We start from the raw sequence: 19,757 nt of genomic DNA, 5'->3' as shown, positions 1-19,757 counted from the left end.
CCAATAACTGGTGCCCCTTGTCCTTAGTTCAGGCTGGAGCCACTACAGAAACCTCCATAGTTTTCACAGATTCAAGAGTAATTGGATAAATCTTTGAGGAAGCAGATGATGGATTTTTATTTTTCCAACTCTGAGACCTAGTAGTTGAGGCTGCACCAAGTATTTTAAGTCCCGCACGTCCACAAATGATGGGCATGATTGCTTTTACCCGGGGTCCTGTACAGATAAAGGGAACCAACAGGAAAACATAGGGGTGGCCAAGTAACAGACACAAGTGACTAGTTTCTTTTATTGTCCAGGAGCTGACACACAAGACAGACAAATTAATTTCTAATTTTGCCCAGATTAGAATGTCAGAGTTGATTAAATATTTTTCTTACCCTCTTTCAGGAGCCAGAAGGATATTGATTTTGTGATCTGGGACCCTGAGCATGGCTTTATCAAAGCACACTCACCTGCAGAATCTATCCAATCTTATTTATGGAAATGGCAATAAATCCTCTTTCACAAACTATCAAAGTCAAGTCATCCCTGATGTAGAGGACCATGATATCTACAATGCTGTTAATTACATGAATACTGGTTAGTGTATGCTTTGGTATATTCTTCTCAGCTGGATTCCCCTTCCTCAGCTTGCATCAAAGCTACGTGACTCCTTTCATAATCAATAAGAAACACTGGTACTCCATTTGTGCTAACAGCAGGGGAGGCCATTCAAGTCCTCGGGATTACCCTGCAATTGGATAAGATTATGGTTGAACTGATTATGGCCCTGATCCTTTTTGACTAAATGTTGGTCATGGGTCTTACCAGACCCTAGTGCTGCACTCCTGTTAGAGACAACTGGTGATGGTATAACCTGAGAGTCACCACACCTCTGGCAAGGGGAGAGGTTGAGAAAGAGAATCGTGCATGGTAACCTCAGTCAGTACAGGAATTGAACCCACACTGTTTGTGTAACTCTGCACTGCGAATCAGCTGTCTAGCCAACTGGTGTGGCCATTAGACAAGATCTTTTTACTCTAAAAATTTCTCGCAGCTCCACCTGGACCCCTTTTTGAAGAAGGGAAGTCATCCTACTGAGTGAATAATTTTTTCGTTTCTGTCTTAAATGGGTGATCTCCTAATTTGTCCCTTTGGCCTAGTTTCTCCAATAAGGGTAAATTTCCTGTCAGCATCCACCTTGTGTAGTCTCCTCAGGATTATTAACATTGTAAGATGATATTGACATGCAAAAAAATACGTCCACATTGATGGGGAAATGCTGGTTTTAGTGAGATGCAGTTTAAACAACTACTGGTGTTTTTGGGAACTAACTTGTGAATTTGGATTAATTAAAAAGACGGTGGTCACAAAGGATGTTGTTTGCATCAGAAGTTTCAATGACTAACATCACTCGAGGTAACTATGGATTGCTGCAGAATGGATATAATGTAGAGACTACAAAAATATTTTAAAAATTGCAGCTACACTCGGATAACTGAGCATGTTTGTGTGTGCATGGACATAAGCCATAAATTAGGACTGAACAGCAAGATGAGAAATAAATCTCTATGATCAAGAGACCTCTCTCTCACTGAAATAATTCTATAGCGTGGCCAGATGACAAAACTAACTATAACAGGCAGCAGTACAGCTGGTTCTGCTAATTGGCGATAACATGACTGACAAATAGAGGAATGCTGTTTCTAAAATGCAAACTTGTGTGCGCTATAATGTGATTCCATCCGTGCATGCAGAAGTACACGTCAACATCACATGATCATTTTGCAGGTATTATTCTGACCACGTACAATGTTAGTACTGAAAAAATCTTCCTGCAGGCATCACAAACTTTGTCGTGAAGCAATTTTCTGAGAGAGGTACAGTACTTTGTGATTTTTGTGAGGACAAAAATGCAAGGACAAAGTGGCAATGTTAGCAAGTAGCGTCCTGGTGATAAAATTGCTGGTGGTGAATATTAAAAGGCTACAAACGCTGGAAGAGAAGCTGGATATTATAAAGGATTTTGAGCGTAATGAGAGAACATGTGATATAGTCTAAGATAATAAAATGTGAGGCTGGATGAACACAGCAGGCCCAGCAGCATCTCAGGAGCACAAAAGCTGACGTTTTGGGCCTAGACCCTTCATCTGCAGTTCCCATTATCACTCGTGATAGTCTGCAATGCAAGAGTAAAGGAGTCTACCTTATGCACCATTAGAGACAATGCAGAAAGGATTAAGCAAGCTCTATTGCTAGAACAAGTCTGGGTGCTAGTAAATCTGAGGTCACAGTCAGAAGAATATGAGGAGATGGAGCAGCTTCTACATGTGTGAATAGAAGATCAAATGAAAAAGCAATCTGGGACCAACTTTCTGACCATAAAAGAGACAGAGAGCCTTATTATGAATATCTAACAAAAAAGCTGATAATCCTACAGATGTGCCTGCCTTTAGTGCTAGCAGTGGCTGGTTTGCTAGTTTGAAGAACTGCTCTGCTTTTCATAACATAGTTATGTGGTGCTGTTAAGTGCAGATGAAGAACATGTGGTGCCATTTCCTTAATTGACAAAGAAGGCTACATCTTAGATTTACTTGAGCCCCACTGTGAAGACCTCTACAGCTGATCCACAACACCTTGTCACTGAGGGGGAAGTGGAAGCTGGAAATGAAGATGAAGCTGTCCAAGATGCAGTACCACCACAAGTTTTCTCTTCTGTTTTTGTCTTCCATTCTGAGGGGAATTGAGAAGCAGTTGCAGCCCTGAGAGGGCAACAGTTCCAATGCAGAATGTAGCAGGGTTGCAGTTTGTGGAATAAGATCTTATTTGGTGTCCTATGAACAGCTTCTTCACGAAAGAAGATAAAGGGCAAAGCAGCCAAAACTGGAAGACTTTGTTAAGACAACCCTCCACAGTCAGACCACAATGAACAACAACCATTCACTTCTGCATTAACAATTTTTCGCCCTAACCCTGCAACTACAACTGCACCTGAAAGTGATGACGGTGACAACCCTCAGCCCTGCATTAACAGAAATCTGAAAACCTCCACTTCCATCAAGTTATCTTGACCTTTTTTTTCCCCAAGATAAGGTGTTAAATTTACTTTTAATATCTAACAATGAAATAAACATTTATTAAAACTGTGCTATCCTTTGTGTTAGGCCTTTGAGTGGTATGTTTTAGTGTCTGCCCCAACCCTGCTTTTCCCATAGGCCCTGTTATTTCTGTAGCATGATTTTTCTATAACACGATAGTTGCACAGGAACACATAGCAGAACCAACTCAATTAGAAAATGTGTTCTTTGTCATGATCAAAGCTCAAATTAAAAGAAATGTTTCTTGACATACAAGTATGTTTGTGACACCACTCATTCAGTTTGCAAAGCTTGATTGTTTCTGCTGGGGATCAGTCATCCCAAATGTTCTGAACAGATTTGGTGTTGCACGGCCTCGGGAACATAGCAAAACAAAGTGTGACAGAAACAAATGGGAAGCAACAGTGTAGATCAGTGAAGAAGCTTTTGAAACAGATTTTTGGGGACAGATAATTTGCACTTCATGAAGAATGGGACTCGCAGCGTTATGAGAAGATTTCCTAGTGACCTGGCAGGGGTATGGGATCCAGAGAGAATGGTCAGCAGGACAGCAGCAGGGAAGTGGAAATGAATAGGCAAATTTAGAAAAGATAACAAGGGAGTCAAAGGTAGGGAACTTAGACCAGTGAAGGCACAAGGGAATTTAGCAAGATTAGATAGTATTTATTTTAGTGCAAGGAATCTGATGAACAGGACAGGTAAATTGAGGGCACGAATGAAAACATAGGGATGTGGTGTAATTACTGTGACAGAGACACAGTTAAAAGAGGGGTAGAATTGGCAGCTTAATATTCAGGATGCAAGTTCTTCAGGTGACACTGGGAAGGAGGGTGGGTTGTTGTAGTTTTGGTCAAGCAATCTATTACGTCAGAAAAATGGAATGACATTTCAAAAGTTTGTTAAATGAAGCCACATGACTAAAACTTACTGACCAGAAAGGAGCAATCATATTGCTAGGAATTTACATGCACAAGAGTTTAAGAACTTCAGGGAAGTTATGCTGGAACGAGATGAAGTTGGTTAGGCCACATCTTTTGTTTCCAGTTCTGGAATACACATTTTTATGGAAGTGATGTGTTTATACTGGAGATGGAGGGTTACCAGGATACTGCCTAGATTGGAAAGTTATAATTACGAAGAGAGATGGGACAGGCTGGGATTGTTTTTCTTGGAGCAAAGGAGTCAAACAGTATAATTTTAGGAGGTTCATAGAGAGAATACACAAGAAGAAACATTTCTCCTTGGTGGAGAGATCAACAAGCAATGAGCAGAGATTTCAGAGATTTAAGGTGAAGAATAGAACACTTTTTTCACCCGGAGCGAGAAGGTAATCTGGAATTCAGTGTCTTTAAGCATGATAGAGACAAAAGCACTCATAACATTAGAAACATATCTAAATAGCTTTGGCAGCATGAGTAGGCATGAGCCACATGCTGGAAAATGGCATTAGAATAATTAGATAGTTATTTTTGACTGGCAGAGGCTGGGTGAGCTGAATGGCTTTTTTATGTGCTGTAGATGATTCCAAACAGCATGTGCTGGAGGAAAACCCAACAGCCCACGTGTGTCAAAACAAAAAAAAAACTAACCATTGACAGCTGATGGAAATCTGAAACAAAAACAAAGTGCTGGAGAAACTCAGGTCCGGCAACATCTGTTGAGAGAAAGCAGAGTTAACTTCGAGTCCAACCTGACACTTCAGAGAATCTGAAGAACAGTTGAGTTGTACTTGAAAGATTCTCTCTCTCTCTGAGTTTTGAATTCTGTTTTATTTTCACAATAACAGCAATGCTGTTCTGTGTGCAAATGTAGGTGGCTCTCAGTTACAGATGACTCACAGAACTGTAACGGTGCAGAAGGTGGCTGTTCAGCCCGTTGTTTGCTGAGGACAGTATGATGTTTGGACTGAAATGTGATCATGTGCAACCTCTCTCTGTTGCCAGTAAAACAGGCTCCTTCCCTGCAGCCACTCTCCGCAGAATCCAAATGAAGACCGATCAAGACATTGCCATTCTTCGGACACTTGGCCCTGACTCTTATCCTATCCTCTAGTGACCATCTCTGTGGCAGGAAGTCAGGGCTGGCCTTTCTCCCGGGAGGCAGTGCACGGGAAGGAGCACCCTTCACAACCTCATCACCGCAGGTGACCTTCCATTCACAGCTGACAACCTCATTGTTCCCCAAAGCTGCATGGCAATTTCTATCTCCTTCCCAAAATTTACAAACTTGACTGTCCTGGCCGACCCATTGTCTCTGCATGCTCCTGCCCCACTGAACTTACTCTGCTTTCTCCCCCCCGTCCAAGAACTCCCAACCTATATCCGGGACACCATCTGCACCCTTTGCCTCCTCCAAGACCTCCAATTCCCTGGCCCCCAACACCTCATCTTCACTATGGACATCCAATCCCTTGTTTCCGACACACTGATGGCCTAAAAGCCCTCCGCTTCTTCCTCTCCCACAGGCACAACCAACCGCCCTCCTCCCTCATCCGCTTAACCAAACTCGTCCTTACCCTTAACAACTTCTCCTTTAGATCCTCCCACTTCCTGCAGACTGAAGGGGGTGGCCATAGGAACCCACATGGGCCCGAGCCGTGCCTGCCTCTTCGTATGTTACGTGGAACAATCCTTTTTCTGCTACACTGATGACTCTTATTAGCGCTGCCTCATTCTCACACAAGGAGCTTAAACAGTTCATCAACTTTATGAACACATTTCACCCCCACCAATGTCAAATTCACCTGGACCATCTCCAATACCTCCCTCTCCCTCCTGGACACCTCTGTCTCCATCTTTAATGACCACCTCAAAACCAATACCTACTTCAAGCCCACCGACTCCCTCAGCAACCTAGACGACACCTCCTCTCACCCACCTTCCTGCAAGAATGTGTTTCCCGATTCCTAATTCTTCTGCCACGTCTGCTCCCAAGTTGGGACATTCTAGATATCCTCTTATTTCAAGGACCAAAACTTACCCCTTTAAGTTATTGAAAATGCCCTCAACCACTTTCCTTGAATTTCCCACACCTCTGCCCTCACACCCGAAACCCATAACAAAAACAAAGAACGAATTTCCTTGTACTCACATATTACCCCACTAACCTCTGTATCCAATGTATCATTTGCTGCTACTTACGCCATGCCATCCCACCCCATCTGTCTTCCAGAGGGACTGCTCTCTCCACGACTCCCTCATCTGCCCCATCACCTCTGGCACCTTTCCCTGCAACCGCAGGAAGTGCGACACCTCCCCCCCCCTCAACTCCATCTAAAGCACCAAACAAACCTTGCACTTGCACATCCGTCAACCTGGTCTACTGCATCCGCTGCTCCCGATACGGCCTCTTCTACATCAGAGAGACCGGTCTGTAGAGCATCTGCGCTCTGTTCGTGACAAACAAATTTCGGTCGCAAACTATTTCAACTCCCCCATCTCACTCCAGTGTCATAATGATGCCACCCAGAAACTGGAGGAGCAGCACCTCATATTCTTCCTTGGAAGCCGACAACCCACTGCTCCCAATGTGGACTTCATCAGTTTCAAAATCTGCGGACCTCGACCCATGACCCATCCACCCTCTCATCCCCGCCTCCCTGACCTGACATAACCAGTCCATCTCTCCCACCTCACTGACCCATCACCAGCACACCCTACCTGCATTCACCCATTACCATCCCTCTCCTCTCCCCTCTCTATTTATTTCCTAGCTCTCCTCCCACTCCCCATTTCTGAAGAAGCGTCCCGACCCGAAACGTCAGCTTTGCGGCTCCTCTAATGCTGCCGGACCTGCTGTATTATCTGTATTTCTCCCGGTGGGAGTGCGGGGAGAGGGGAGATCCTGACCTTCCTCCCGGGGTAATAAAATGTGAGGCTAGATGAACACAGCAGGCCAAGCAGCATCTCAGGAGCACAAAAGCTGACGTTTCGGGCCTGGACCCTTCAACAGAGATGAAGGGTCTAGGCCCGAAACGTCAGCTTTTGTGCTCCTGAGATGCTGCTTGGCCTGCTGTGTTCATCCAGCCTCACATTTTATTATCTTGTATAGGTGGAGAGAGTATAGGTGGGGAGGGGATAGGTCAGTCCAGGGAAGACGGACAGGTCAAGGAGGTGGGATGAGGTTAGTAGGTTGGAGATGGATGGGGGTGCGGCTTGGGGTGGGAGGAAGGGATGGGTGAGAGGAAGAACAGGTTAGGGAGGCAGAGACAGGTTGGACTGGTTTTGGGATGCAGTGGGTGGAGGGGAAAAGCTGGGCTGGTTGTGTGGTGCAGTGGGGGGAGGGGACGAACTGGGCTGGTTTAGGGATGCGGTGGGGGAAGGGGAGATTTGGAAGCTGGTGAAGTCCACATTGATGCCATTAGGCTGCAGAGTTCCCAGGCGGAATATGAGTTGCTGTTCCTGCAACCTTTGGGTGGCATCATTGTGGCACTGCAGGAGGCCCATGATGGACATGTCATCTAAAGAATGGGAGGGGGAGTGGAAATGGTTTGCGACTGGGAGGTGTAGTTGTTTGTTGCGAACCGAGCGGAGGTGTTCTGCAAAGTGGTCCCCAAGCCTCCGCTTGGTTTCCCCAATGTAGAGGAAGCCACACCAGTTACAGTGGATGCAGTATACCACATTTGCAGATGTGCAGGTGAACCTCTGCATAATGTGGAATGTCATCTTGGTGCCTGGGATAGGGGTGAGGGAGGAGGTGTGGGGGCAAGTGAAGCATTTCCTGCGGTTGCAGGGGAAGGTGCCGGGTGTGGTGGGGTTGAAGGGCAGTGTGGAGCGAACAAGGGAGTCACAGAGAGAGTGGTCTCTCCGGAAAGCAGACAGGGGTGGGGATGGAAAAATGTCTTGGGTAGTGGGGTCGGATTTTAGATGGCGGAAGTGTCGGAGGATGATACGTTGTATCCGGAGGTTGGTGGAGTGGTGTGTGAGAACGAGGAGGATCCTCTTTGGGCGGTTGTGGCGGGGGCGGGGTGTGAGGGATGTGTTGCGGGAAATACGGGAGACGCGGTCAAGGGCGTTCTCGATCACTGTGGGGGGAAAGTTGCAGTCCTTGAAGAGCTTGGACATCTGGGATTTGCGGGAGTGGAATGTCTTATCGTCGGAGCAGATGCGGCGGAGGCGGACGAATTGGGAATAGGGGATGGAATTTTTGCAGGAGGGTGGGTGGGAGGAGGTGTATTCTAGGTAGCTGTGGGAGTCGGTGGGCTTCCCCGCACATCCCAGATGTCTAAGTTCTTCAAGGACGGCAACATTCCCCCCACAGTGATCGAGAACGCCCTTGACAGTGTCTCCCGCATTTCCCGCAACACATCCCTCAGACCCCGCCCCCGCCACAACCGCCCAAAGAGGATCCCCCTCGTTCTCACACACCACCCCACCAACCTCCGGATACAACGCATCATCCTCCGACACTTCCGCCATCTACAATCCGACCCCACCACCCAAGACATTTTTCCATCCCCACCCCTGTCTACTTTCCGGAGAGACCACTCTCTCCGTGACTCCCTTGTTCGCTCCACACTGCCCTCCAACCCCACCACACCCGGCACCTTCCCCTGCAACCGCAGGAAATGCTACACTTGCCCCCACACCTCCTCCCTCACCCCTATCCCAGGCCCCAAGATGGCATTCCACATTAAGCAGAGGTTCACCTGCACATCTGCAAATGTGGTATACTGCATCCACTGTAACTGGTGTGGCTTCCTCTACATTGGGGAAACCAAGCGGAGGCTTGGGGACCGCTTCGCAGAACACCTCCGCTCAGTTCGCAACAAACAACTGCACCTCCCAGTCGCAAACCATTTCCACTCCCCCTCCCATTCTTTAGATGACATGTCCATCATGGGCCTCCTGCAGTGCCACAATGATGCCACCTGAAGGTTGCTGGAACAGCAACTCATATTCCGCTTGGAAACCCTGCAGCCATATGGTATCAATGTGGACTTCACCAGCCTCCAAATCTCCCCTTCCCCCACCGCATCCCAAAACCAGCCCAGTTCGTCCCCTCCCCCCACTGCACCACACAACCAGCCCAGTTCTTCCCCCCCCCACCCACTGCATCCTAAAACCAGTCCAACCCGTCTCTGCCTCCCTAACCTGTTCTTCCTCTCACCCATCCCTTCCTCCCACCCCAAGCCGCACCCCCATCTCCTACCTACTAACCTCATCCCACCTCCTTGGCCTGTCCGTCTTCCCTGGACTGACCTATCCCCTCCCCACCTATACTCTCTCCACCTAGAGATAATGGGAACTGCAGATGCTGGAGAATTCCAAGATAATAAAATGTGAGGCCGGATGAACACAGCAGGCCAAGCAGCATCTCAGGAGCACAAAAGCTGACGTTTCGTGCCTAGACCCTTCATCAGAGAGGGAGATGGGGAGAGGGAACAGGAATAAATAGGGAGAGAGGGGGAGGCGGACCGAAGATGGAGAGTAAAGAAGATAGGTGGAGAGAGTGTAGGTGGGGAGGTAGGGAGGGGATAGGTCAGTCCAGGGAAGACGGACAGGTCAAGGAGGTGGGATGAGGTTAGTAGGTAGCTGGGGGTGCGGCTTGGGGTGGGAGGAAGGGATAGGTGAGAGGAAGAACCGGTTAGGGAGGCAGAGACAGGTTGGACTGGTTTTGGGATGCAGTGGGTGGGGGGGAAAGAGCTGGGCTGGTTGTGTGGTGCAGTGGGGGGAGGGGACGAACTGGGCTGGTTTAGGGATGCAGTAGGGGAAGGGGAGATTTTGAAACTGGTGAAGTCCACATTGATACCATATGGCTGCAGGGTTCCCAGGCGGAATATGAGTTGCTGTTCCTGCAACCTTCGGGTGGCATCATTGTGGCAGTGCAGGAGGCCCATGATGGACATGTCATCTAGAGAATGGGAGGGGGAGTGGAAATGGTTTGCGACTGGGAGGTGCAGTTGTTTGTTGCGAACTGAGCGGAGGTGTTCTGCAAAGCGGCCCCCAAGCCTCCGCTTGGTTTCCCCAATGTAGAGGAAGCCGCACCGGGTACAGTGGATGCAGTATACCACATTGGCAAATGTGCAGGTGAACCTCTGCTTAATGTGGAATGTCATCTTGGGGCCTGGGATGGGGGTGAGGGAGGAGGTGTGGGGACAAGTGTAGCATTTCCTGCGGTTGCAGGGGAAGGTGCCGGGTGTGGTGGGGTTGGAGGGCAGTGTGGAGTGAACAAGGGAATCACGGAGAGAGTGGTCTCTCCGGAAAGCTGACAGGGGAGGGGATGGATAAATGTCTTGGGTGGTGGGGTCGGATTGTAAATGGCAGAAGTGTCGGAGGATAATGCGTTGTATCCGGAGGTTGGTAGGGTGGTGTGTGAGAACGAGGGGGATCCTCTTGGGGCGGTTGTGGCGGCGGCGGGGTCTGAGGGATGTCTTGTGGGAAATACGGGAGATGCGGTCAAGGGCGTTCTCGATCACTGTGGGGGGAAAGTTGCGGTCCTTAAAGAACTTGGACATCTGGGATGTGCGGGAGTGGAATGTCTTATCGTGGGAGCAGATGCGGCGGAGGCGGAGGAATTGGGAATAGGGGATGGAATCTTTGCAGGAGGGTGGGTGGGAGGTGGTGTATTCTAGGTAGCTGTGGGAGTCGGTGGGCTTGAAATGGACATCAGTTACAAGTTGGGGGAAACCAAGCGGAGGCTTGGGGACCGCTTTGCAGAACACCTCCGCTCAGTTCGCAACAAACAACTGCACCTCCCAGTCGCAAACCATTTCCACTCCCCCTCCCATTCTCTTGATGACATGTCCATCATGGGCCTCCTGCACTGCCACAATGATGCCACCCGAAGGTTGCAGGAACAGCAACTCATATTCCGCCTGGGAACCCTGCAGCCATATGGTATCAATGTGGACTTCACCAGTTTCAAAATCTCCCCTTCCCCCACTGCATCCCTAAACCAGCCCAGTTCATCCCCTCCCCCCACTGCACCACACAACCAGCCCAGCTCTTCCCCCCCACCCACTGCATCCCAAAACCAGTCCAACCTGTCTCTGCCTCCCTAACCGGTTCTTCCTCTCACCCATCCCTTCCTCCCACCCCAAGCCGCACCCCCAGCTACCTACTAACCTCATCCCACCTCCTTGACCTGTCCGTCTTCCCTGGACTGACCTATCCCCTCCCTACCTCCCCACCTACACCCTCTCCACCTATCTTCTTTACTCTCCATCTTCGGTCCGCCTCCCCCTCTCTCCCTATTTATTCCAGTTCCCTCCCCCCATCCCCCTCTCTGATGAAGGGTCTAGGCCCGAAACGTCAGCTTTTGTGCTCCTGAGATGCTGCTTGGCCTGCTGTGTTCATCCAGCCTCACATTTTATTATCTTGGAATCTCCAGCATCTGCAGTTCCCATTATCTCTGATATCAGTTACAAGCTGGTTGCCTGAGATGGAGACTGAGAGGTCCAGGAAGGTGAGGGATGTGCTGGAGATGGCCCAGGTGAACTGAAGGTTGGGGTGGAAGGTGTTGGTGAAGTGGATGAACTGTTCGAGCTCCTCTGGGGAGCAAGAGGCGGCGCCGATACAGTCATCAATGTACCGGAGGAAGAGGTGGGGTTTGGGGCCTGTGTAGGTGCGGAAGAGGGACTGTTCCACGTAACCTACAAAGAGGCAGACATAGCTGGGGCCCATGGCCACCCCCTTAGTCTGTAGGAAGTGGGAGGAGTCAAAAGAGAAGTTGTTGAGTGTGAGGACGAGTTCAGCTAGGCGGATGAGAGTGTCGGTGGAAGGGGACTGGTCGGGCCTGCGGGACAGGAAGAAGCGGAGGGACTTGAGGCCATCTCCATGCGGAATGCAGGTGTACAGGGACTGGACGTCCATGGTGAATATGAGGTGTTGGGGGCCAGGGAATTGGAAGTCCTGGAGGAGGTGGAGGGCGTGGGTGGTGTCACGGACGTAGGTGGGGAGTTCCTGGACCAAAGGGGAGAAAATGGAGTCCAGATAGGCGGAGATGAGTTCGGTGGGGCAGGAACAGGCTGAGACGATGGGTCGACCAGGGCAGGCAGGTTTGTGGATGTTGGGAAGGAGATAGAAACGGGCCATGCGGGGTTGGGGAACAATGAGGTTGGAGGCTGTGGATGGGAGGTCCCCTGAGGTGATGAGGTCGTGAATGGTGTTGGAGATGATGGTTTGGTCCTCGGTTTTGGTGCTCTCTCCACCTATCTTCTTTTCTCTCCATCTTCAGTCCGCCTCCCCCCTCTCCCTATTTATTCCAGAACCCTCACCCCATCCCCCTCTCTGATGAAGGGTCTAGGCCCGAAACGTCAGCTTTTGTGCTCCTGAGATGCTGCTTGGCCTGCTGTGTTCATCCAGCCTCACATTTTATTATCTTGGATTCTCCAGCATCTGCAGTTCCCATTATCTCTCTTGCTCCCGGGGGTCAGTGCGGAGCCGCATCTTCTTCCCGGGGGTCAGTGCGGGGAGAGGGGCGGAGCCGCATCTTCTTCCCGGGGGTCAGTGCGGGGAGAGGGGCGGAGCCGCATCTTCTTCCCGGGAGTCAGTGCGGGGAGAGGGGCGGAGCCGCATCTTCTTCCCGGGGGTCAGTGCGGGGAGAGGGGCAGAACCTGACCTTCCTCTCGGGGGTCAGTGCGCGGAGAGGGGCGGAGCCGCATCTTCTTCCCAGGGGTCAGTGCGGGGAGAGGGGCAGAACCTGACCTTCCTCTCGGGGGTCAGTGCGGGGAGAGGGGCGGAGCCGCATCTTCTTCCCGGGGGTCAGTGCGGGGAGAGGGGCGGAGCCGCATCTTCTTCCCGGGGGTCAGTGCGGGGAGAGGGGCGGAACCTGCCCTTCTTTCCGGAAGGCAGTGTGGAAGATGGCGGTGCAAGATCCTGAAGGTGGTGGTTCCGTGTCGGGCAGGAGCCTCCTGTCAGGAGGCCTCCTGGAACTGCTCAGACCTGCGGTGGAGGAGGTAGATCATCAGGTACAGGGAGTGAGGTGAGGCTGGAGGCTGGAGGCTGGAGGCTGGGCCCTGGAGGGAGGAAAGAGCTGGTGACACCCTTAGTTTTCACCATTTTGTTCCGTTTGTTTCAGGGAGAGTCAGTTGGATCTTCGCGAACAGATCGACAACCTGTCGGCAGGTAAACCGCGGGGTGAGGTTGTGGGTGATGGAGGAAGAGAGACATGGGGTGGGGTTGGTAACGAGAGAGAGAGCGCGCAGGGTGTAAGTATGTCCCTGAGCCCTGGCATTGAGGAGTGTTACCTGACCGGACTGGGTTGGAGGACTAGTCTTGCCGTACATCTCCAGGGTGGTGGTCTGAGGCTGAGCTCGGGGTCTGCCCGGAGAAGTTGTTTAAGGACAGGGGTAGGCCATTCACCCGTTGAGTCTTCTCAGCTATTTGGGAAAGTCAGGGCTTTTCACAGAATCCCTAACAGGCCCTTTGGCCCAACACACAATAGCCCCCAGAGTATCCCACCTAACCTACACATCCCTAAATGCTGTGGGCAATTTAGCATGGCCAGTCCACCCCAATCTGCACATCTTTGCACTGTGGGAGGAAACCAGAGCACCTGGAGGAAACCCACGCAGACTCGGGGAGAATGTGCAGACTCCACACAGACAGACAGTCACCCGAGGCTGGAATCGAAGCCGGGTCCCTGGCGCTGTGAGACAGCAGTGCAAACCACTGAGCCATGTACTGCCCTCTGTGGACTAACTCCATATTATTGCTTTTGGGCCTTGTTATGCTTGCTAATCAAAATTTTCTGACCCTCCGATTTAAGTTTAATTTAATTACCATACATCATTTGAGGAAAAGAGTTCCAAATCTCTACTCCTAGTGTGCAGAATTGCTTCCTAACATCTCTCCTGAATGGCTTGGACATAATTTTTAGACTATGCCTCTGGTTCTGGACTCTTCAACTGGTGGAAATAGTTCACTGACTATATTAATATTCTGAAGACCTGATTAGATCATTCTCTTAACTGTGTAAAATCTGTGGAATAAAGGCCCAATTTGTCTAATGTCTACTCCTAACTTAATCCCTGCAGTCCATGCACTGTCCTTGTAAATCTGCATTGAACTCCCTACAGGACAAAAATGTCCTTACGATATGGTGCCCAGATCTGCTGTCAGTACTCCAAGAGAGGTCTAACTACAGTTTTGTATACCTGCCGTGGAATGTCTGTATCCTAACTTCAGTTCTGTAGATGTGAAAGCCAGCATTCCATTTGCAGTCTTGACTATTTTCTGTATCTGTTCATGGCACTTTAAAGAGTTAATCACTTGAACCCCCAATCTCATTAGACATCCACTATATTTAACTTTGTCCCTTCTGGAAAAGAATACCATGATCTATTCTCTTTCAGTCCATAACAGAGAACCTCTCACATTAAAATTCCTCTGCCAGAACTTTAGCCATTCACCAAACCTATCAAAATGTGAAATATGCTGTTGTCAATACTGTCTACTCAATTTGTGTTGTCATTTGGATATTTGACATTTTATGTCGTTATCCAAGTTTGTTAATGAACGTTGTGAATAACAGAGACTCTTACAAATCCCTGTAGTACTTTCCCATTATTCCGACTCTGTATCCTGCCACTCAACTAATTTCCTTTCCATGTCAGTAACTTCCCTTCAATTCCATGGGTTTCTATTTTAGCTAACAGCCTCTTACGTGCAACTCTGTTAGAAGCATTCAGCAACTCCATACAAACAACATGTATTGCCTTAATTGTCCACTATCTTTGGCGCCTCGTCAAAAATGTATGATTTTCAGGCATGACCTACCTTTCATAAATCCATACTGAACCTGTCAGATGAGCTGAAATTTTTTGAAGTGATCCTTGATTTTATAGACTCCAACAATTTCCCCACCACCGATGTCAGGCTGACTGGTCTGTAATACCCGGTTTCCCTCTGTCATCTTTGTTTAACAGCTGAGTGACATGAGCAGATTTCCAATTCAGAGGCACGAATCCTAACACCAGGGAACTCTGAGATTATAGTTAGAGTATCAGCAATGTGTGGTCCTATCGTCTTTGTTATTGGTGATTAGAAACCATCTGGTCCTCAGATTTAACACTCTTGAGTTTCTCCAGTTTGGATGATTTATTTAGGTTCGTTTTCTGATCCCATACTTGATCCTCTGCTAATTTTCTGCTGTGAAGCAAAGTAATTGTGCAGTATGCCTGCCATTTCCCCATGGTTATTTACAATATTGTCATGGTCAGCTTTCAGTGGGTCAGTTGTACTCTTAACCAACAGCTGTCCCTTTTATATAACTATAAAATGTGCTCTTATTGTCTTTTATGCCCCTTGTTGGGAGCTGCCAGTGGGCCAGACATGCAGAGAATGTCCTGGGAAAAGCTGACACAGACTAAAATGGTTCTGAACTCAGCAAAGGGAACCTAGGCCCAGCTCTCAATCATGCAGTGGCCCTCAGGCTTGTGCTGAAGTGAAATCCCCTGCTGGAATTCTGATCAGCTTTGGACAGGTCTGTCCCCGATCTCAACAGCAGCAGCTGGGCTCAGTTCCTGGCTCGGGGAGACATCAGACTGAGCTCTTTTTCCTAATGACCTGCTTCCAAATTGTCACCGCAACGAAAACCGCAAACTTTATTCTGTTTTCACAGCTGACATTTTCATTCATTGTTGTTGACAGAGCTATCGATGAAAGGATTGTTTGAGTTGGAGTAAGTTTGGTTGGTGACTTTTCCCCCCCCTTATGCTCAGAGTTGTATAGGATTAATGAGGATCAGAAAGTGTCGCTCGATCTGGACCCATATGTTAAAAAATTGCTGAATGCAAGGCGGAGAGTGGTGCTCGTGAACAACATCTTACAGAATGCTCAGGTAAGAGCAGCTGCTGGTGTCACCTGGACCTTTACAAAGCAGTCATTCAGCATTAGCATATTTTCAGCCTACTGTGACATGTACAAAGTTTCAGTGAGCAGGCAGGTGATTAGTTTGAAGGAGTTTGGAAATGTTTAATATGTTTGGGGAGGGGGTTGGCAGTGAGGTACTTGTTGGAATGTTTCTGCCTTTTAGCCTGGAAATGTGGAGGATTTCTCTGCCTGGAAGAAAGCTCATGTTTTATTACTTCCCCTCAGAAATACCCAACGTCTTACAATTCTGCTTGTAACACTTGACAGGAACGACTGAGACGGTTAAATCACAATGTTGCTAAGGAAACAGCTCGTCGTAAAGCCTTGCTGGAGTCTGGAATACTACTCCCTGGTTCTCCAAGTAAATGAAGACAGTTTATGAAAAACCAAATAATCGCAAAATGCTGCTGTTAGAGAAGACAAGATGACCTCCTATATGGATTCTCTCAGCTGTGATGCTTGAAGCACATGAACTCAGACAAAATTGATAGTTTTTGTGGAGTGGAGAGGGAAAAGGTTCAAATCTGTCACAATTGTGTGCAGTTCCTAATCCTGGCTACAGAGGCCTTGTTTGGTACAACCAGAATAGAATATCTTCTGAGATCTGTTATGCTTGGTCAAGGTTGAATTCTGGAACATTTAGAACCACTGCATTCAGCTTAAGTGTTAACATGCACTGAAGCTTCTCACATGTTCATATTGTGAATAATGGCACATCTGTCAGAGTAGAGAGATTTAATTTTTGCAGCTCTAATATCTGGGCACAACTCCCACCACCCCCCCACACACCACCTTTCTCTTCCCTTCTCCCTGCCCCCACTCTAACCATCCTTGTTGAAGTAATGCTTCAAGATAATCATCCTTTGCAACCACTTGGTTCAGTTCGAACTGAGCATGACTCACGTTTCACTATTCCTTCTGCAAGAGCTGAAATCTTTCATCTTGTTCACAAATAGACAGTACAGTCTCTTTCTTGTAATGTAAACTGACTTTTATGATGTTATGACTCGGTGCTATACCACTTTGAATCTATAATAGTTAATACCATGATGTCTAATGAGATACTTAATGGACTGACCATTCTTAGCTTGAATTATGGACTGAGTCAGGAAAAATATATAATTCAAAAAATAATATTTTTGCTTGATTTCTTCTCAATCCCAGTTCTCATGTGGAGTCTGCATTTTGGCAGCACTTTGAGCAATTGTGTAAAAAGAGCAAAGATTAATTTGTTTCCAAATCTTGACGAGTTTGCTTCAAAGTACGGGAATAAGAAGGTAGGAACTAAGAACCACAGTAGGCCATTATCCTTCTGAGGTCACTGGGCCAGCTACATGTTCTATGTTACCCATATTATCACCATATTTTTGGATTTTCTCAACTTGATAGCAGCTGTCATTTCTGTCAAAGATAATTGCATTCATTCACATCCCTTTCAGTGTCAGTTCATCCATGTTGGAGAAAGCTAACTCCTTCTTATGAGACTGTGACCTCTGGTCCTGGAGACCAAGGCCAGAGAGCAGTATTTCACTGCACTGTTATCTGCACTGGAAAGCCTTCACGAATTTTAATATTCCTGGGAGATCATCGATGACCCTAGGTTGTGGTAGCTTTGTCTCCTCAAATCAGTTGAGTGAGCAGTTATTGAATTCCCTTCAAGGCAAGTATGTCTGCCTTTCAAGAGGGCACAAAACCCAGGGACAGCACCCTCGATGCAGTCAATCTATGGGTTTATATAATTAGGCTAATGTTTGTTCTTTGCAATTAATTCAATGTGTCCTGATCCCTCTGAACACCACCATTTCTCAGCCTCACCATGGAAAATATGTTCTGCTTTAAGGTCAAGATTAGAATTTGAGTTAGGGATAGAAGTTTGGGGGTTAAGGGTTTAGGGTCAGGCATTTAGAAGTGGGAATAGGGGTTAGGGTTCAGGGTATGTAGGGTTTAGGATTTCGAGAAAGGGCTAGGGTTTTGGGTTAAGGTCAGGTCAGAATCAGGCATAGAATCAGGGCTATGGTTTTTAGACAAGTTTAGAGTGTGGGCCAGGGTTACGGTTAGGGTTAGGGTTCAGGGAAAGGGTCTCTGGGTTAGGGCTTATGTTAGTGTCAAGGTCAAAATTGGGGTCAGTCAGTGTTAGGCTTGCAGTAGTCATGGTCAGGGTGAGGGTGGAAGTCAGAGTCATGAAGCACCAGAAGCAAAAGAACGAGAGATGGAGGACAAGTAACGGCGGTGCAGGAATGACGGATGAGAAAGAGGTTGAGGAGTGGAGACGCAGGAGCAGCCTATGAGAAAAGGGAGGCCAAAGCAGTGGACCAGAAACAGAGTGGCAGAAAGTGCAGGGCGAGCAAGGGGTGAAGAGTGGAAATGCAGGAGCAGACTATGAAAAAAAGAGGTGGGAAGGGTGGAAGAAAAGCAGAGGGGCAGGAAAAGATGGTTTGAAACAGGATGAAAAACAGAGAATGAGAAACAGGGCATGAGACCCGGAGGGGCTGAAACAGCTGATGAGAGATCGAGGGTCAGGAATAGAGGATGCAAATCAGACAATGAGAAAGAGTGGGGAATAAACAGGATGAGCAACAGGTGCAGAAATACAGGATCAGAAAGAGAGGGATAGAAACAGGATACGCCAGAGAGGATGAGAAACAGGGTCAGGAATAAAGGATGAGAAACAGAAGGTCGGGTACAGAGGATGAGAAATAGAACGAGAAACGTAGGGTCAGAAGCAGAGAATGAGAAACAGTGGCACGTACAGAGGAGGAGAGACAGATTTTATGAGAAAGAGAGAGCCGAATCAGTGGCTCAAAAGCAGAGGATGCAAAACGGATGGGAAGGGAGAGAATGAGAAGCAGTGGCAGGAAAAGCAGCGAATAAACAGAGGGACTGAAACAGAGAATAAGAAACATGCAGAAATAAATTTCTGAAACAGAAGATGGCAAAGAGAGGGGCAGCGAGAGAGGATGTGAAGCAATGAAGGCAAAGCAGAAGAGCGGGAACTGAGCATGAGAAACAAGAGTGTTAGAAACACAGTGGCAGAAACAGTATGAAAAACATGAGCTGAAACAAACTGAAATGAGAAACAGAGTTTGGGGAAAAAAGTATATGAGGGGCAGAAACACAGGGTGAGGAACAGTGGTGCAGAAATAGAGGTTAAGAAACGAAGGATGAGAAACTGAAGCAGATACAGTGGAGCAGGTAGATGCAGGCAGGAACAGAGGGGAAGAAATGAAGGATAACAAACAGTGGATGAGAAACAGGATGACAACAGGGGCAGACACACGGGAATAAACAGAATGGGAAACTAATGGGCTGAAACAGAGTATGAAAGACAGAAGGGCCGAAACAGGGAATCAGAAACTGAGTTTGAGAAAAAAGTATGTGAGACAAGAAACAGTGGCAGAAACAGCGGGTAGAGAAACAAAGGATTAAAAACAGGGGCATAAACCGAGTAAGAAACAGGGGGCGGAAACAGAGTATGAGAAACTGAGGTCGGGACACAGAGGCAGAAACTGGAAACAGAGGGTGGAGTAACAGATGATTAAAGTTGAGGGCATAAACAGAGTAAGAAATAGAGGGCCATAAACAGAGTGGCAGGAATAGAAGTGCAGAAAGAAGGGGCAGCAAGAGAGGATGAAAAACAGAATGAGAAAAGAGGGGCAGAAATAGAAGGCCAGAAACAGGATGAGAAATAGAGGAGCAGAGGGGAAAAAACAGAGGATGGTGTCAGGTTCGTTTTCGGAGACCCTCACGGACTTGATGCAATAACAAGACACTGACCTGTTTAGAAAAACACAAATCCTTTATTACCAAGCAAGTACAAGCTGTGGAGGATCACTGTACTTAACCCGGCACAGAGTGCAGAGTC

At 48.0% G+C, this 19,757-nt stretch overlaps 2 protein-coding genes across 6 annotated transcripts in view; both read left to right on the top strand.

Annotated features, from left to right (window-relative positions):
* Positions 1–5,042, top strand: part of gba1 (glucosylceramidase beta 1) — a 33,916-nt gene extending 28,874 nt beyond the window's left edge. For 4 of the 5 annotated variants that reach the window (XM_048525750.2, XM_048525752.2, XM_059643010.1 and 1 more), the window contains exon 11: positions 391–3,130. In XM_048525750.2, coding sequence (XP_048381707.1) covers positions 391–496 — 106 coding nt within the window. In that variant the 3' untranslated portion in view covers positions 497–3,130. Of the gene's footprint in view, positions 1–390; positions 3,131–5,023 lie in introns of those variants that run through there. The other variant, XR_009443467.1, reaches the window with a different exon arrangement.
* A 7,784-nt stretch (positions 5,043–12,826) lies between these two features.
* On the top strand, positions 12,827–17,029 carry snapin (SNAP associated protein). The gene is made up of 4 exons (XM_048525748.2): positions 12,827–13,004; positions 13,101–13,147; positions 15,745–15,863; positions 16,163–17,029. The coding sequence occupies exons 1-4, from the start codon at positions 12,883–12,885 to the stop codon at positions 16,262–16,264; spliced, it is 390 nt and encodes a 129-aa protein (XP_048381705.1). The 5' UTR covers positions 12,827–12,882; the 3' UTR covers positions 16,265–17,029.
* The last annotated feature ends 2,728 nt before the right edge of the window (positions 17,030–19,757 follow it).

The sequence above is a fragment of the Stegostoma tigrinum genome, chromosome 47, assembly GCF_030684315.1.
Source record: "Stegostoma tigrinum isolate sSteTig4 chromosome 47, sSteTig4.hap1, whole genome shotgun sequence".
Taxonomy (NCBI): Eukaryota; Metazoa; Chordata; class Chondrichthyes; order Orectolobiformes; family Stegostomatidae; genus Stegostoma; species Stegostoma tigrinum.
Note: the sequence above shows the minus strand (reverse complement) of the source record. Positions and strands in the feature narration are given on the sequence as shown.

Coding starts and splice junctions, on each gene's coding strand:
- snapin (XM_048525748.2), top strand. CDS start 12,883: ATGGCGGTGCAAGATCCTGAAGGTGGTGGTTCCGTGTCGGGCAGGAGC. Junction 13,148..15,744: donor GATCGACAACCTGTCGGCAG/GTAAACCGCGGG, acceptor CCTTATGCTCAG/AGTTGTATAGGATTAATGAG. Junction 15,864..16,162: donor ACATCTTACAGAATGCTCAG/GTAAGAGCAGCT, acceptor AACACTTGACAG/GAACGACTGAGACGGTTAAA.